The sequence below is a fragment of the Stegastes partitus genome, unplaced genomic scaffold (assembly GCF_000690725.1).
Source record: "Stegastes partitus isolate 25-593 unplaced genomic scaffold, Stegastes_partitus-1.0.2 Scaffold1078, whole genome shotgun sequence".
Lineage (NCBI taxonomy): Eukaryota > Metazoa > Chordata > Actinopteri > Pomacentridae > Stegastes > Stegastes partitus.
The window spans coordinates 71473-89100 of NW_007578809.1; the positions used below are offsets into that span (position 1 = coordinate 71473).

General features: G+C 39.9%; 4 protein-coding genes across 6 annotated transcripts in view; 3 read left to right on the plus strand and 1 right to left on the minus strand.

Annotated features, from left to right (window-relative positions):
* LOC103367692 (histone-lysine N-methyltransferase SETMAR-like) overlaps nt 1-3121 on the plus strand; it is a 10429-nt gene extending 7308 nt beyond the window's left edge. The window contains exons 2-3 of one of the 2 annotated variants that reach the window (XM_008295807.1): nt 867-1234; nt 1373-3121. In XM_008295807.1, the coding sequence (XP_008294029.1) occupies nt 867-1234; nt 1373-2431 (1427 nt within the window). In that variant the 3' untranslated portion in view covers nt 2432-3121. Of the gene's footprint in view, nt 1-866 lie in introns of both variants that reach the window. The other variant, XM_008295806.1, reaches the window with a different exon arrangement.
* Nucleotides 3122-5616: 2495 nt separating this feature from the next.
* LOC103367691 (zinc finger protein 391-like) lies at nt 5617-10177 on the minus strand. Its single transcript, XM_008295805.1, is given in 2 exon segments — nt 5617-7727; nt 9926-10177. Coding segments are annotated over 2 exon segments (1416 nt in total). The 5' UTR covers nt 10098-10177; the 3' UTR covers nt 5617-6483.
* LOC103367689 (zinc finger protein 664-like) overlaps nt 7561-17628 on the plus strand; it is a 13138-nt gene continuing 3070 nt past the window's right edge. Inside the window, exon 1 of one of the 2 annotated variants that reach the window (XM_008295802.1) lies at nt 7561-7578. In XM_008295802.1, coding sequence (XP_008294024.1) covers nt 7561-7578 — 18 coding nt within the window. Of the gene's footprint in view, nt 7579-16046; nt 16273-17628 lie in introns of those variants that run through there. The other variant, XM_008295801.1, reaches the window with a different exon arrangement.
* LOC103367690 (zinc finger protein 568-like) lies at nt 10968-15595 on the plus strand. The gene is made up of 2 exons (XM_008295804.1): nt 10968-11217; nt 13451-15595. Exons 1-2 carry the CDS (start codon nt 11046-11048, stop codon nt 14359-14361), a joined length of 1083 nt encoding a protein of 360 aa, XP_008294026.1. The 5' UTR covers nt 10968-11045; the 3' UTR covers nt 14362-15595.

Sequence of the window (17628 nt, forward strand, 5' to 3'; positions counted from 1 at the left end):
GAAATGTTTTTAAAAGTGGAAACATTCTGCATTAATTGCACAGTGTGTATATGACAGCAGGGGGACTGACTGAACTACAGGGTTCCTGTAAAAATGTTAAAATAAAATGTGAGCTGATAAAAAGCAAACGAATGAGAAGAAGGCTTTGAGCTTGTTTCATGCTTGCACTGTGAACCGCATGCAGTCTGGGAATTAATTGACAGCCTTAGAAATCAGAGGGCAATTTTCAGGGTTTTTTTTCCTGATCTGAATACTTAATTGAATTTACTTATTTACTGTCGATACTTTGAAACCTCGTTACGTTGACTGTTCAACTAATGGAATTTACTAAAATGATAAATAACTTAATCTGAAAGCACTGCCACCTTATTTGTTTTTAGCTGCCTCTGTTGAAGTTGAAAGAGAAGAAGACAGAGACTTCTGAGACAAATTGAAACACTGACTAATGAGGAGCAAAACTTTGATCAATGAGTAGAACCCGTTGGCAAACAAAAGAAAAAAGCATAATAACGTTTATCTCAGCCTGTTTTGCTTTAGGAGAAGAATTTGTGGTGTGGATTTAGACAAAGGTGTTTCCTCTTTGGCAGTGTTTCTGTGTCAAAGTCAGTTTTTCCATCAAGATGTTTTTCACTTTCTCTCAAACTAAACGCTGCTTTTAAGTGTAGAATTACTGTTGATGAACAACAGCTGGTTTGACTTGCTTGGTACCCCCAAATCATTGATCACATTTGCACAGTTCAGATTTTACCTTCATGTGTGTAAATCCCTGCTAATGTTTTAAATTAGAATATTTTTGCATGGATGTTCATTTTTGTATAGCAACCTTTAGTTAGTAAACTTTTTCTTGTGTCCCTTTGTCCTTTCAGACATCCCAGAGCAACATGTCTGTAAGGAGGAGGAGGTTCTCGCTGACCAGCAGCCCTGTTACCAGGAGAGGAGCTCCAGTCCAGACCAGGGGGACCCAGAACCTCCAGAGATTAAAGAAGAACAGGAGGAACTCATCATCAGTTTTGACCAGGAGGAGCTGGGGCCTCCACAAATCAAAGAGGAACAGGAGGAACTTTGCACCAGTCAGGAGAAAGAGCAGCTTGTACTAAAACAGGAGACTGATACGTTAACAGTAACTCCTGCTTATGAGGAAAGTGACCAAAGTGAACCAGAACCAAACAGTGAGCAGCTCCTCTCCCACAACTCTCCTGTAGCTGAAAGCCCACATCAGGACGGAAGCAACCATGTAAGCTCAGGACCAACTATAAATGCAGTGTTGAGACCAAAGAGAAAACATCACAGTAACAATTCAGACAACTTCTCAGAGAGTCACTGTCCAAAGTGTGATCAAAGCAGTGATTTTCATTTATGTGACCACTTGCAGGTGCCCATTGGTGACCTGGACATCAAACTTGAGCAGAGAGCAAAGATACAATGTTGTGTCAAACTCGGGATGTCGGCAAAAGAGACGCTCAAGATACTTCAGAAAGCCTACGGCAAGGAAGCAATGAGTCGGTCCAGATGTTTCGTGTGGCATTCACGTTTCAAGATGGGCAGAACTTCACTAGATGACGACGACAGGCCAGGGCGACCCTCTACGAGTACAACCCCTGAAAATGTTCAAGAAATTGAAGAAATCGTGCGTCAGGATCGTCGGCTCACCATCAAGGAAATTGCTCACATGGTCAACATGTCTTTTGGAACAGTTCAGGCAATCCTAACGTCCAATTTGAATCTGCACCGTGTTGCTGCAAAGTTCGTGCCCAGGCTCCTGACTCCTGAGCAGAAACAGCAGCGTGTCAAAGTGTGTGATGATCTCCGTCAGCAGGCTCAGGATGACCCAACCTTCATGTCGAGGATCATCACTGGTGAGGAGATTTGGGTCTACGACTACCACACAGAAACCAAACAGCAGTCTCCAAGACCAAAGAAGGCGCGACAGGTCAAGAGTGCGACAAAAATCATGGTGGTGGTGTTCTTCGACATTCATGGCGTTGTGCACCATGAGTTCGTCCCACAGGGTCAGACTGTCACCACAGAGTTCTACTGTAGCGTCCTGAAGCATCTGAGGGAGAGCATTCACCAGAAGCGACCTAAACTGTGGCGCGATGGCAACTGGGTGCTCCACCATGAAGACACTCCGGCTCACAGTGCTTTGGAAACGCAGGAGTTGTTTGCCAACACCAACACGATCGTCGTTCCCCACCCGCCGTACTCGCCAGATTTATCTCCCTGTGACTTCTTTCTCTTTCCCAAAATGAAATTCAAGTTGAAATGTCATCATTGTGACACAGTGGAGGAGATTCAGCACGTGTCACAGGTGGTGCTTGAAACACTTAAAAAACGGGACTTCCAGAGAGCGTTTCAGATGTGGCAGGAGCGCTGGGAGCGCTGCATTGCTGCACAGGGAGACTACTTTGATGGGGATGGTGGGCAAATATAAATGCGACACAGTTTTTGCTTATTATTGGCACAGTCTGAACTTTTTGATAGCACAAAGGTAAAAAGTCTGTGAAATGTGACCTTTAAAAATAAGTGTCAAATGAAGCAGCTTGAGGAAAACGTCACAATAAAAATCTTCACTGGTGTAAACATTTTATCTGCATCTCTTATGTTGTAAATAAGCAGCTCCTTAAGGTTTGACACAAACTCCTTTTTCTCCTCTCACTTCCATCATTTTTTGTGCTTACCAAAACCTTATTTATAAATAACGTGGATACAACGTCACGAGAATATTCTATGTCACTTCATGTCATATTCTGGTTTATAACTCTGAACTGTGTCTTCTTCTTACTGCCTCAGTCAGACGTGGACTGTGAATTCTGACTGAAAGTGGAAGCTAAGAAACCCTCTATCACTCCCTGCCAACTGGAGTCTTTCCTTACTGTTGAGTTTGCGTTGCTTCAACAACATTATATTTTTAAATCAATTTTTATTGTTTCAGGCTTTAAAGGTGACTGAGAAAATATGGAAGATGTGCGATATGGTGTTGTAAAAGGTGAAAGAAACGTATTATTATCAAAGAACATTGAGAGGAAGGATATTTCTTTCAATGCTGCTTATTCAAGCTGATGGATTAATTGATTGCTGTAACATAATAAAACACAAGAGGTGTTTTAATGTTGAAGTTAAATGTTTGTTGGTGCCATTTGGTCAAACAAAAGTTAATTAATCTTATCAGACTCTACAATAAAATTTAACTCATGTAAAAGAATTCTCCAAAGGCCCTGTGGAGGGCAGCAACACGCCTCAAGAGACGGCATGATATGTATTTGTGGTGTTTGGAGCTTCGAGAAGTAGCTTGCTTCTCTACACCCCAGCTCTGCTGACATGGCAGTGGTTAGCTTAGCCACCGTAGCCAGGCTAAGCCATGAAGCATCTCACCAGACTGTTGCTGTTGGTTTTATTTGAATGAAACATGGTGAAAATCTTCGCAACTTTCCAAATTAAAATGTGCACATATTTAAAATCCGGCCTACTGTGTCCTGTGCACGTGTGAGGATCCTCATCCAATTCCAAGTTCATGAGATTAACAAGTTGTGTTTTCATGCACAGAGTGATCCATGTAATGTGACGGTGTGTTCAGATCATCCGTGAGCTGAGGAGACAGATTACTAAACCAAGGTACCAACATGTGACATAAAGCCAAACTGACACTGGATGTCTAGGACCAATGCTGATTTTTAAAGAGTGAATATTCCAATTAATAAGCCATAACTCTTCTAGTACATACATATATGCACACAGTATGTTGGAGTTATATTGAAAAGGCAAAATGATGGGATCATTGTTTATTCCACTTTTTCTCCCCTACAAACTAGTTGCCAACTAACTGCAAAGATGCTGCTTGACAGAGGGCAGCTTAGATATAATATGTAATAATAATGATGAGCCTTTTCCAATATGTAACCATGGTAACTGTATACAAAGACGGTAACATCTGCCTCAAAGTGTGCAGGTGTTTAAATGAAAAAAAGAACAACTAATAACAATGAAATGACCATAATTTGATTGACTTTGTGTCAGTGTGACATAGTTTGTGAACTGAACTTGAAGATGAGAAACCATTTAAGTGCGCCCAACCAACTGTTTAGAATTTGTTGTTTCCTTTTATGTTTCTGTGCATTTTGTGATCAACTTGGCATTATTTTAGCGACAACACTAACAAAATATAGAAGATACACAACATGCTGTTGCAAAAGGTGCCATATAAATAAACAATGATCAGTGCTGTTGCTTTTCTGATCTCATGTGTTTATTATTACCAGAAAACTTTGTAGAGCAATAATTACGGCACACAAGAGTCATGCTCTTCATCCCTGCTGCAGATAGTTGCTGCTTCCACAAACAGTTATTACATGCTTTAATTGAACAGACGTATTTACAGGAGTAACAAGGAACTAAGTAAATGTCTGTAGATGGTCCAGATTGCATCGAAGTTCTAAAATACACACTATTTTTTTTTCTCTCCAAATTGGAGGTATGTGTAATCTGAGTATTTTAAAAGTTACATTTACTATATTATACTTTACCAGTTTAAAGACTGGTCTGTGTTTACTTTGGCAATGAGTAGGGTATCAGGCTGCATGTCTGCACTCTTACCTTGACCATCCCTGTTATAAATGGGCCTGTCTAATTCCAGCTTCTTGTCTTTGTTTGCTCCTTATGTTCTGTACAAGCACAAATCCTGACCATCTGTTTTTGCTGATGTGAGTTTGGTTTGGTTGCTGATTGATCTTTAATATTTTGACTAAATACATTTTTTGCATTTCTTCACTGTAACCACAATGTATAGTATTATAGTATTTGTATAGTATTTTTGTAATTATAATGATACTGTGATGATTATAAATGTGTTTGAATACAAGTCATGGTGACAGTGTGAAGTACATACTAAACTTGTCCATTAAGAAAAATCGTATATTACATTTTAGAATGTATTGTAACATGGATGTGTAGCAGACAAGTAGCGTAATGGTTAAACTGCGGCTGAAGCTACACACTTTGTGATCATCAGATATACTCGAGTTCTATCTCAATGACTTTGCTGGGGAGCACAGAGATGGTAAAAACTTGTATGAACAGTAACAAGGCATTGTGATCCGAAGTGCTTCAGTAGAAAACAACTGGACTTTATGAGGTTTTTGAAGATGTTTCACCTTCATCCCAGAAGGTTCCTCACTTCTGACTGATGAGGAGGTATTTATTGTGATGTGTGTGAACAGAGATAAAACTGCCTGGGGATGGATGTCAGGAGTTTGTATGACTGAACGGCAGTGCTGTCTGCTACTTCTTCTGTTTAGAGATGGTTCCCTTCACTCCTCTCTCAATGCATCCATCTTCTCTGTCCAGACTGTGGTCATTGTCGTCTTCAAAGTGTCCCTTATGTTTCAGATGCACGTGCACTGCTGAGTGTTGTCCTGAGGAACTGGCTGTCCTGTGTTGTGCCATCTCTTGGATGAGAGGAAATGTTTTCATAAACCAAAAAGAAGTTCAGTTTCCTTCTACTGGAACACTTACCACATCCTGGAGGACTGAGAATTGACACAGACATGTTGTTTTGAAAACAATCAAACAGTGAGATTATAAAATTCCATTTATGTAATTAAGTCTCCATTTCCCCTCAAATCGAAGCATCAAACTTTTATTTCTACAATGACATTATAATACATTACATTTCCTTAGAAAGCACCAGAGACGATATTGCGGCGTGAAAGACTTACTGATGAAAATAGCAATTTATTGTGGTAACAACAACGCAAAACATTGCAACAACACATGTTTAGTTCATTCCCTGTTATTCTTAAAATATTAAAAACAACAAAATCTCCTTTCACTTACACAATAGAACTTTCCACAGAAACAGTCACAAACGAAAGTACGTTTGAACTTCAAAGCTGTCCTTACAACTGCAGAGGCACGAGCACAACACCTCGGGGGCAGGCTTTGCTCTGAACTCACATCCAGTTCACTGTTATCAGTGGGGCAGGGCTAGTGGACACAGAGGGGGAACAACATGACACCAGCAGAGACAGTGAGTTAACTTTTGATTCTCGCTTTAACTAGAAACAGCATTTTTTTTTTTTAGCAGTTAGTCAAAGAGGAGATCTTTTATTTTTACATACAGATAGCTTAATGTATATGTACATCAGAAATTACAGCTCTCAACTGAGTCTAAATGAATTACAGTCTCATATATACCTGTGTAATATTGTAAAGTTGATACACAAAATGAAATGACCAAAAGTACAAAAACCTAAGAACAGATATTTCTGAATTCAAACAAACATTCTTGTCATATTGGCTCATACGTTATTTATTTTACCAACAAAGATGGAGAGAATGTTGTTCTATTTTCCCCCAAGCATGTGTCAGCACTACAGCTTCTCAGCCACGCAAGTTCTCATCTGGACAGCCAAATTATCAGTTCGACTGAAACATCTCTTAGATGTTTTGCAATACGGCTTGTCACCTGCGTGGACTGCTGCAAGTTTTTTAAGGTCTGATAGCAAATCTCTCCCCGCCACAGGTGTTATGGAGTTAAGGTTTCTCACCAGTGTGCTTTCTCATGTGACTTTTCAGTATTGATGTGTGAGTAAATCGGTCCCCGCAGGTGTGACAGAGGTAAGGCTTCTCACCTGTGTGAGTTCTCATGTGGACCGTCAAATTATCGCTTCGACTGAAACTTCTCCCACATGTTTCACAAGAATACGGCTTCTCCCCCGTGTGGGTTCTCATGTGGAGCAACAAATTACCACTCTGACTGAAACCTTTCCCACAAGCAGTGCACGAATACCGCTTCTCACCCGTGTGAGTTCTCATGTGACACAGCAAATGACCTCGTTGACGGAAACTTTTCCCGCATGTTTCACAGGAATACCGCTTCTCGCCTGTGTGAGTTCTCCTGTGGCACAGCAAATTAGAACTTAGGCGGAAACTTTTCCCACAAGTTTCACAAGAATACCGCTTCTCACCTGAATGAGTCCTCATGTGGTGCAACAAACTTCGACTCCGACCGAAATTCTTACCACATATTTCACAAGCGTAGGGTTTTTCACCTGTATGAACTCTGTGATGATTCTTCATTTGATAACTATCCTTAAACCCTTTTCCACAAATATCACATTTTACTTTCTTTTCACCTGTAACAGTATCACAGCGACTCTCTGGCATGGGAAAATTGTCTACATGCTTGCTTCCTTCTTCATCTGGGCTCTCCCCTACAGGATAGATGTAAGAAGGGAGCTGGTCACTGTTTGGTTCTGGTTCACTGAGATCACTCTCCTCATTAGGAGCCACCATGAAGGTATCAGCCTCCAGCTTCACTACAAGCAGCTCTCCCTCCTGACCGGTACAGAATTCCTCCTGTTCCTCTTTAATCTGATGTTGTAGGTCCTCCGGCTCTGGACTGGTCCAGCTTTCCTCCTGTTCTTCTTTAATCCATGGAGGCTCTTGGTTTTCCGGCTGCAGACTGGTGCAAAATTCCTCCTGTTCCTCTTTAATCCACAGAGGCTCCTTGTCTTCCTGCTCTAGACTGGGGCAGAGTTCCTCTTGTTCCTCTTTAATCTGTGAATGCTCTGGGTCTTCTTGGTTAAAACTGATGCAGAGTTCCTCCTGTTCTTCTTTAATCTGTGGAGACTCTGGATCCATGGGGCCCAGACTGTAGTTCCTTTCCTGGTTACAGAGTTGCTGGTCAGCGAGAACCTCCTCCTCTTTACAGATATGGTGCTGTGGATGGTCTAGAAGGACAAAGGAACAGAAGAAAAAGGTCAGTCGTGGCCATCTGCAATTGAGTACATGCATACAAGTTAAAACTACTAGCAGCATGAGCAAATAACACATAGTTCTGACACTTCTATTAGCAAAGCTCAGTGTACAAAACATTCAGGCAGCAGCATCCTGCTCTTAGTCTGTACTGACGCTGCTGTTGTCGGCTAAAACAGCAGGTCAACAAGCCGTTGCTGACTAACAGTCTTTCCATGACTTGAACTGATGACAGAACAAAACAAACCTTTGCTGTTGTCGGTTTGGTGTCTCTGTAATTTGGTCAAGAGAAAGGCTTTAACACAACGCTGCTGTCTGCATTTAGTTAAGATTGTTTATGAGGGAGGAGAACAATCACTCTGTAACACTGGGATATGGTGCAACATGTAGGCTTCAGTATTGTTTGTATTTTAACAATTCTGCTTACTGATTTAAATTCTTTGAGGGACAGACAGTTCAACGGTAAAATCCTGCTTGTACATAAATGCCTGAGTACTACTTACCCAGTGATATAACATGCTCGCTATACTTTAACAGTCACTGGAGACGTCTTTCTGCATTAAGCAGTTTTCCTTTTAATACCATGGAATATTTTTCTGATCATACTGACATACTTTTACTTTGGATAACATTTTCAATGCAGGAATTTCAGCATTGTTATTAGTGCTTTTACAGAAGCATGTGAGGGATTCCTCCACCACTGCCCATATCTGTCTGTCAAGGTAAGGATTATTTAGGATTATTATAGTTGTTGTTTTTAAACAGTGGGGCTAGCACAGCCACAGCATAACCACTAATCCCCTCTGAGGAAAATGGTGATGTAAACAAGTGTTTCTGTTGTATAAAGTACGTCTCTTTCGATATGTGAGAGAAGTACCAGGATGTTACTGCAGTTTCAGGGACTTTAATGTGCTTTGGCTACATTGCTGTAACAACAGCGGAGTCCAGGTCCATCTTTGTAAAGCGTTTTGTGATAACATTTGATAAATTAAGGTGATAGTGACAAGACAATCACACTGTTTATACTGTTCACCTGCTAATTAAGCAACTCAGCAATGGCTGAGTAGGTTAAACTGAAGATATTAGTAGACTTACCATTTCTTAAGACAAATGCATTAGGAGACAGGAGAGCACGCAGGCACTCAGTTTGCACAGTCATGGTGCAGATGTAAAGCAGCAGATACACAGTGGGTATTTCCAGTACATGGTTAACAAACAACTGAAATTTGTTAAGGACACCCAATAATTGTTTCGTTATGACTTCAGTCATTTTTGGCCACAGTGCTACAATGGCGAAATCAGCACAGTCCAACTAGGTTAAATGTTAAAGTGTTCACAGATCTACAGCTTAGTAAAGTACAGAATGACTTCAGATTGTCACAGAACAAAGTTTGTACAGCTGTGTGGAGTTTTGATGGCAGACCAGAACCACCTGAAGAGAAAACACACAGGAGCCACTTTACATCTGTCAGCTTCTCTCTGTGCTCACATATGTAATATTTTAACACAGCACAATTCCTAACACAGCTGTTCCCATTTCATGTGTTTCTGTCATCAGACAACAGAATTAGTGTGAAGCAGCGGCGTAAAGCCCACTCAGTAAGAAGACATTTTAACCAAACTGGTGCTCTGTCGTGAAACTCCTGATTTTATAACTGCAACGCTGTCTGAAAAACTCACCTTACACAGAAGTTAAAGACAGCTGCTGTGCTGTGAAACTGACTGGTAGTAGCTTCAAGTTTTATAAAAATCTAAAGTCAGAAAACAATCACATAATAGAAAAGGACTGAGCTTAAAGGTGGAACAGAACCGTAGAGCCACTGGCCTTGACCAAGGTGTTGTGGTACCTGCTGTCTGTAGCACAAAGCATCTCCAGGGGATTGGATTATTGTAATAACTGATAATTGTAAGAGAAATAGTTGCTTTATTTTATATATAAAAGCCTTCTGTAACTCATGCCAATTACGTGCTGAATACGGATAGTGGCCAAACAATAAACTAAACATGGGATAAAATATAATAGTTAATCATCATGAATGTCCATCCTGGTTACACTATGAACTGAGATAACACTAAAGTTTATTGCAGTTGCTGTAACTCAGAGATCTGACTAGGTTCATACATTAGCCGTATTTATTACTTAGTTTATTAACATCATCACAGTTCTACATACCTGTGGTGTGTAACGTTATCCGTGGTTTCCAGATGTTATCCAGCAGTCTGCGCTGACGATCGATCTCTTCCTCGTACTGAACGATGGTTTTTTCAAACTCCGTGATTTTTTCTTCAGCAGCAGCAGTTTGTGTCTCGTTTGTAAACTCTCCTAAATGTCGAACTGAAGACATTATTATCGAAACCACTGAAATATTTACCTGCGAGACAACGCGGCCGCCTTTAAAAACTTCCAAACATCAGTAAAGCTAACGCTGCTAGCACCCTTTCAATGTTTACTTCCGCCGGTGTCACAATATGAAGTTCCGGAAGGTCAACATCAGGTGATCTTTTACATTCTGTCTCTGTTGAAAAGAAAAATATAAAAATTAAATTAAATTAATTTGAATTTAAAAAAAAACAAACTTGAACTATCATTTATTAGACAACCTCTAGTTGGAATGTTAATTATAAATTCATGAAAAACAAATAGATTTGTACATATATTTAACAACAGCAATGTTACAGTGACAAGACGAAACAGATGAAAGCCAGCAAAATGGAACCTGCAGTTTCCTCTGAGATCCCTGTTTGTTGGGATAGGTGAAAACACTGAAATAATTCATGTAATAAAAATGACTAAACTTCAAGCAAAATATCCAGACAACCAAGCTGTAGCGCAACCAACCATAATAGCTGTACCATAAGTCATTTATATATTGAGTTCATATTAACACATAACATCTGGATAGATATACACCCTGCATATATCAACTGAAGGTAGAGGAACTACAAATAATTGTTGTCTGTATGGATATGGTGATGGTCAATTGGTTGAAAGCTTCAAATCTGGCCGTGGTAGGTTATTTAATACAAAAAACACAAAGAAGAAATCCGGCAACGTTAGATTTACAGAAATCAAGTTGAGTTTTTGATCTCTACATAAGGATTTAATGTGCATATGTAATTCTGCAAATGACCAGTGGGGGGCAGCAACATGCCGTCGCCGCGTCCAGTCTGCTGCAAACTTTATTCGACGACGAAGAAGAAGAAGACACCCGGAAGAAATAAAGTTGGAGCGCTGCTTTACAGATTTGTGGAAGTTTTTCGAGGTGGTTGTGTTGACAGTAGTTGAGGTGATAATGTCGTCGGTTCTCTATCTGAGAGAGTTGATCAACGAGCGACTAACTGCTGCTGCTGAAGAAATATTCACAGAGTTTGAAAAAACCATCGTCCAGTACGAAGAAGAGATCGATCGTCAGCGCAGACTGCTGGATAACATCTGGAAACCACAGATAACGATACACACGACAGGTATGTAGAACAGTGACGGTCTGAATGTACGAGATACAAGAGAAACTGACTAAACTATGAGATGAATGTAGAGTTTAGAAACATGACATGTAACTGTTCGCTTACGGAGACCACACACACTGACAGCCGACTGCTAGCATGCTAACGGGGCTAACTAACAAACTAACTAAAGCAAATGCTGCGTTAACTATCGCCGACAAGGTAAAACAGGGGTGTCCAGTCCTGGTCGTTGAGGGCCACAATCCTGCATGTCTTAGATGTTTCCCTCTTCTAACACACCTGATTCAAATGATCAGGGTCGTTATCAGGCTTCTGCAGAGCTTGATGATGAGCTGATCATTTGAATCAGGTGTATCTGAAAGAGGGAAACATCTAAGACATGCAGGACTGTGGCCCTCCAGAACCAGGATTGGGCACCCCTGAGGTAAAAGGACAATAGATCGTGTATTTGTGATGTTTATGGGATAAAGACTGCGATTATGTATCATTTTGGACGAAGTAAATCTTTAGGAAGACTTGAAGTAAAGACAGAAAGGCAGTTCCAACCACTTGGTCAAAATGACAACCGGTTTGATGATATTTTGGTGATAAACTGCTGTTAACTACAGGAGGATTTTAATGTTTTTGTGCCACAAATGGACGCTTAATTGATCTTGCTGCCAAAGTAAATATGTGTAGTCCTGCCTAAACACCTGCATGACCTGAAGATCTGATGTTGACGAAACTTGAATCCAAGTCCAGGACAGAGGAAGACTAGAAGACTTGTATGAGTGATTATACTGTGCAAGTGTTTCAAAGACAAGTTTTCCTTTATTTGCCCCTTCTTAGCACCACAGTTTTCATTTTGTCAAATAATTCACATGTGATTAAAGTGCCCATGGCAGATTTTATTTGAGGGTTGTTTTTTTTTTTACTAGCAAGACAGGACTTTTTTGTATAATCCCCTCATTTACGGCCATTGTAATGTTTGCAGCTTTATGTGTGCCTAACTTTAGAGTGCAGAAATATTTTTTATTTCTTCATTGAAGCAGATGGCTTTAAAAATGAATGCTTGACTGGTTGGTGAGACAAAGATGACATCTGACCAAACCCATGTTCACTGTTTGGAGGCACTTTCTGTTTTTGATATAGAGGAATAGAAGCCAGCAAATAAGTGGTGGACTCAGTGTATTCTAGATTAAGTAAGGTTGTGTAGCATGCATTTTGGGCATTAAGAGAATTCAATTTCTTGAGGAAGTATTCACGTCAATGTGCTTTACTAATTATGGATACTGTGTTCTGTTCTCATAAGATGGTACCAAAATATTTACACTGATCTACAATATCCACCTCCTCACCATGTGACCACTGGGTCTGACCTCAGGGGCTTCCTGTGGAAACCATCTGCTTAGCCTTGGTGACGTTCAGCTCCGTTGTCACACGTATTAAGCTCTAGAAGACGAGGCCATGTTCGTGGTTCGTCCCTGAGAGGAGCAAAAGGAGGAACATGGCAATAGAAAATTTAATAGGTTGATAGTCATTAGTGTAAAGTATAAATAGGAGAGGGGGAAGGTCACACCCTTGAGGGGAGCCTTTCTCCTTTCACTTTTCTCTTCAGCAAATGGAGCATTAGGGGACTGACTTCCCCATTCAAGAGTTTTCACTTTGCAAAACTCTTTAGCAGTGTGTTTGGCATCATCATCTGGTAGCGTGAGCCTCGGCCTGGACAGTAAAATGACAGCAATATGTTTCAGCAATAGACACTTCATCAACACGAATAACAAAAAACTGTTGACAATTTTACTGAAATGTAAAAATACTCAAAGAAAATGCAAAGTTTGGTTGCAAGACCAAACCCCAAGCGTGCTTCCTCTCATAAACAACTTATCATATCCCTATAATGGAGCCCCTTCACCCACTGTTGCTCCATGGCCACTTGGGCCTCTTGTCACCCACATCTGTGCCCACAGATCTGCCCTGGTGGAGGTGTTGTCTAAGCCATTGGTTGCCGTTGTGAGACAGATTTTGTGGTCTAAAAACACCTATGACCCTGTGTCTCCCACCACCTCCACCTAAGCAAATGACAAGGCACGCAGATGATTCGTTTTATTTTCACACTATAAGTTTTGCTTGCAAATCTGATTGACATGCTCGCACTATAGGGCCCTGATTGTGTTTTAAACTGAAATGTATTTGCTCAGATGTGTGTTTTACTTTCGTCACAGTAGAAACTTGTGTTCTTTTGTCCCTTCAGACTCCCAACAGAAACATGTATGTAAGAATGAGAAGGTTCTCGCTGACCAGGAGAGGAACTCCAGTCTGGACCAGGAGGACCCAGAGCCTTCACAAATGAAAGAGGAACAGGAGCAACCCTACACCAGTGTGCACCGGGAGTGCCCAGAGGGTTTGCAGATTAAGGAGGAACAAGAGGAACTCTGCACCAGTCTGGAGCGAGAACAGCTTGTACTAAAACAGGAGACTGACATCTGTATGGTAACTCCTACTTATAAGGAAAGTGACCATAGTGAACCAGAAACAAACAGTGACCAGCTCCTTTCTCACAGCTCTCCTGTGGCTGAGAGCCGTGATCAGCAAGGAAGCAAGTATGCAGACTCAGGAACAGCTAGAAATGCAGCACTGATGCCAAAGACGAGACATCATAGAAACAGCAGTAATAATGTAGACAACCCTCCTATATTCAAGAGTCACGGTAATACTTACATAGAGAAAAAGTCTGTAAAATGTGATGTTTGTGGAAAAGCCTTCAAGGATAACTATCAAATGAAGAGACATCACAGAATCCACACAGGTGAGAAGCCATATGCTTGCAATACATGTGGGAAAAGATTCAGAAGTAGTGATAAATTGTTGGTCCACAAGAGAACGCACACAGGTGAGAGGCCTTACCCCTGCAAAAGTTGTGGGAAATTATTTAAAGATGCATCAACATTGAAAGTACACATACGATCCCACACAGGTGAGAAACCCTATGCCTGCAACATCTGTGAGAGACGATTTAACGTCATATCAACACTGAAAACACATATGAGAACTCACACGGGCGAGAGACCATATTTTTGTGAAATATGTGGGAAAAGCTTCATTCAACGTAGTAATCTGACCGTTCACAAAAGAAGTCACACAGGTGAGAAGTCATACTCCTGACACACGTGGGAGCCAAACTTGAGAACAAAGTATTTTGGAAAATGACACATTGGAAGTCTTTGCTTATGATAAATGTGAATTTCTGTGAGTTACACTGTGGACTGTAACATCATTCCTGTTTTTGTAGCCTATATTTTTTACATTGTGCTAAATGGAAAAACACTGAATTATTATTTTTGAATTATCAAGTCTGTTTTTCCTGTTTGCTGTTGGATTTACTGACAACTGTTATGAATTTATTTTGATACTAAAATCTTAGAAACCTCAAGATTCTTAAGTATGTTTTGAACTGCTCCAACTGCTGCCCCATCAATGTGCTGTACATTATCTCTCTAATACTTTGTTTCTGTAGTCAGTCATTTTTAGTAGACAGATTTTTATCTTATGTTAAAGGTGCTGAACAAATAAAGTGTCTTTGCTAAAAATGTTTCTAAGAAAAATGTTTCTTCCACTGTGTTGGCTAGAAAAAGGCTGGAAAGCAGGGGCGAAACTGAACAGGCTCATTTACAAGAGTGATAATTTAAGTTAAGATTGTAGTCTTACAGTCTAATAGTTCGATCCCAAAGTAAATACTGACTGCCCAGGTTGCAAACCAATACTGAATAATCCCAATTGTACATTTGGTTGCGCCCATTAAGCAACAATGAACACAGTGCCAAAGCTGTGGCCGTGTCCTGTCAGTGCTGGGAGCCACTAATTACTTTACATTTCTGCTTCTCCAAACTAATGTAACAGAGGAACTTAATGTAAAGGGTTAGTTTGAGAGGGGAATATGTTGTCGCACACTGCAAGACAAATGAGCCCCATAGATCTATCACAGGCAGTAAAGTTACTTTTTGCGGTGAGCAGAGCTTTTCTTGTTCATTTCTACACGGTGGTCTTCCCAGAATGAAAACTGCAGAGTTCAAAAGTTTCATGTTGTGTGTCTATAGTCGGCAGAGGAGTGCACACATCATAGATCAACTTCCATGTCTTTCAGTGCCTCAAAAATAAACCAAACCAAGCGTCTAAAAGTGAGGTAAGGTCATCCTACCTGAGTATTGTAACTGCCAGCAATAATAAATCTTAGGGCAGAGTGATAAACAGGCCTAAAGAGCCTCATTAGATGCAGGTGCATATAGAAAGTCACTGTAATTGAAGACTGATAGAAAAGTTCTTTCAATAAGGAATGCAGAATGAATATACCACAAGAAATTGTATGAGAAGATGTAAATAAAGTTGTTTTTGGACATACTAAACTTGTTTATTAATGAAAACACTTAATTGCATCTTAGAGTGTATTATGACTTGACTGTGTGTGATGTGTTAATAGGACTTTAAGGCAAATTAAAGTGATTTTTTATGGTACAATTGATATGGTTGGTTACACTGACAGCTGGAATATAAAGACATTTTGCTCAAGGTTTAGTTATTTTTATTCTGTGAATAGTTTGATTATTTTTTTAATTTAAGTATCTGTTTTTATTTAGATATTTTAGTTTTCCTGTAAACCTAACAGAAGCTGCATAAAAAGTCTACATAAAGTTTCATTTATTTAAAAAAAAAAAAAAAAGAGGATGTAAAAACATGAACAAGTCGGAACAAAAAGTTATCTCGATGTTTCTGTCGGAGCTTCAAAAAGGAACACCGGCGGAGGTAAACAAGGGCGCTAGCAGCGTAAGCTTCACTGTTGTGTGGAAGTTTTTGGAGGCGGCTGTGTCGTCGTGTTGGGTGGAAACACTTCAGTAGTTTAAGCAATAATGTCTTCAGTTCAACATTTAGCAGATTTTATAAACGAGACACAAACTGCTGCTGCTGAAGAAAAACGGACAACGTTTAAAGAAACTATCGTCCAGTACGAGGGAGAGCTCGATCCTCAGCGCAGACTGCTGGATATCATCTGGAAACCACAGATAAAGCTACACAGAATAGGTTGGTACAGCTGTGGTGGTCTGAGTTAACTAACTAGTGAACATGACCCATGTTGGATGCTAATCACAGTTACATTTATTTTTTAGGGGCAACTGCATTAAATATGAATGCATCTGAACGTGTAACATTAAACCTTCAGTCTATTTAAAGACACAACTGACTTAAAGTTTCTTTGGCTGATTGCTTTAAAACGGAGGCTGTTCAGGTTTGATTGGAGCTATGATTAACTGTGATTAATTGATGTCTGAAATCACATTTCTGCGTTGGTCTGACTTACAAGGGAACCTTATTTTGAAACTCATACATTTTCACAGGGAAGAAAAACTATATGTCCATATTTTGAACCACTGGAGCTTTAATCACGTGCTGTTGTCTGGATCATTCTGTATAAAATCAACAAAATGTTCCTCCTGAATCAGAATCAGCTGGGTTTTCTGTACAGTAGTTTTAACATATTTAATGAAGCCTCACTTTTTTTTTTTTTTTAGCTTCATAACAGAATAATTTCAGCATTAAATGCCCAAGATATCACAAATGAAAGTTGTCAGTTTACCTACATTTTCTTACCAGGTTCATCTTCTATCCATGGCACCTTCTGTGTCAAAATAATTTTCTACTTTAGGCATATTTTGACACTTGCAAAATGTAAAATCTGTTCGCTCAACCTGGTGTCTAGATATAGGTAACAATGATTAAAAGTTGTTGACAACAAGCTTGTTCTTAACCAGGATAATGTTTCTGGAGTGGACGTAAAAAGCTCTGATCGTTAACGTTTACCGAACAGAAATTGATTTGGTAATTGAGTTGCAGTCAGAATCTGACTTTGTGACGTCTTGCCATTTAAACTGGCATGAAAATGTCACAAGCAAACAGACAAACAGAAAGATGTTCTCACCTGACCCCCTCAGAATCAGATGTTTTTTGTCAAAATCTGTCTATATATATATATTTTACTGGGTGAAAATTAGCCATAAATAGCCTCTTAACTTCAGCACATTTATGAAAATGTGTATTAATGTTCATCGTTCCTGTTATGTGAATCAATAAAAACAAAACAAAAAAACAGAAATGCAGCATATTTTGAAAATTAGTCAACTTAGCCAGGCGATTTGTATTCGCTTGTTGTTTTACTTAAAATGTGTTAATCACAACAACTCTAAACCCCTTCGTTCTTTGAATACAACTTAACAGCTGCTCAGGATATTTCTGTCTGTCACCATCAGACTGAAGACACTTACAGACGTAGAACAAGTTCACCTGGGTGTAGACTGTCACACTTTGCTCGGGTGGAAACAAACTGTGCAAAGTGTGACAGTCTTTAATAACGATATGTGAATGAGATGTTAAAACTGACAA

What these genes read in the sequence shown, in the direction of transcription:
- LOC103367690 (XM_008295804.1), top strand. Translation starts at nt 11,046, where the DNA reads ATGTCGTCGGTTCTCTATCTGAGAGAGTTGATCAACGAGCGACTAACT. An exon ending in GATAACGATACACACGACAG is followed by an intron (nt 11,218 to 13,450) that starts GTATGTAGAACA and finishes TTGTCCCTTCAG; the next exon opens with ACTCCCAACAGAAACATGTA.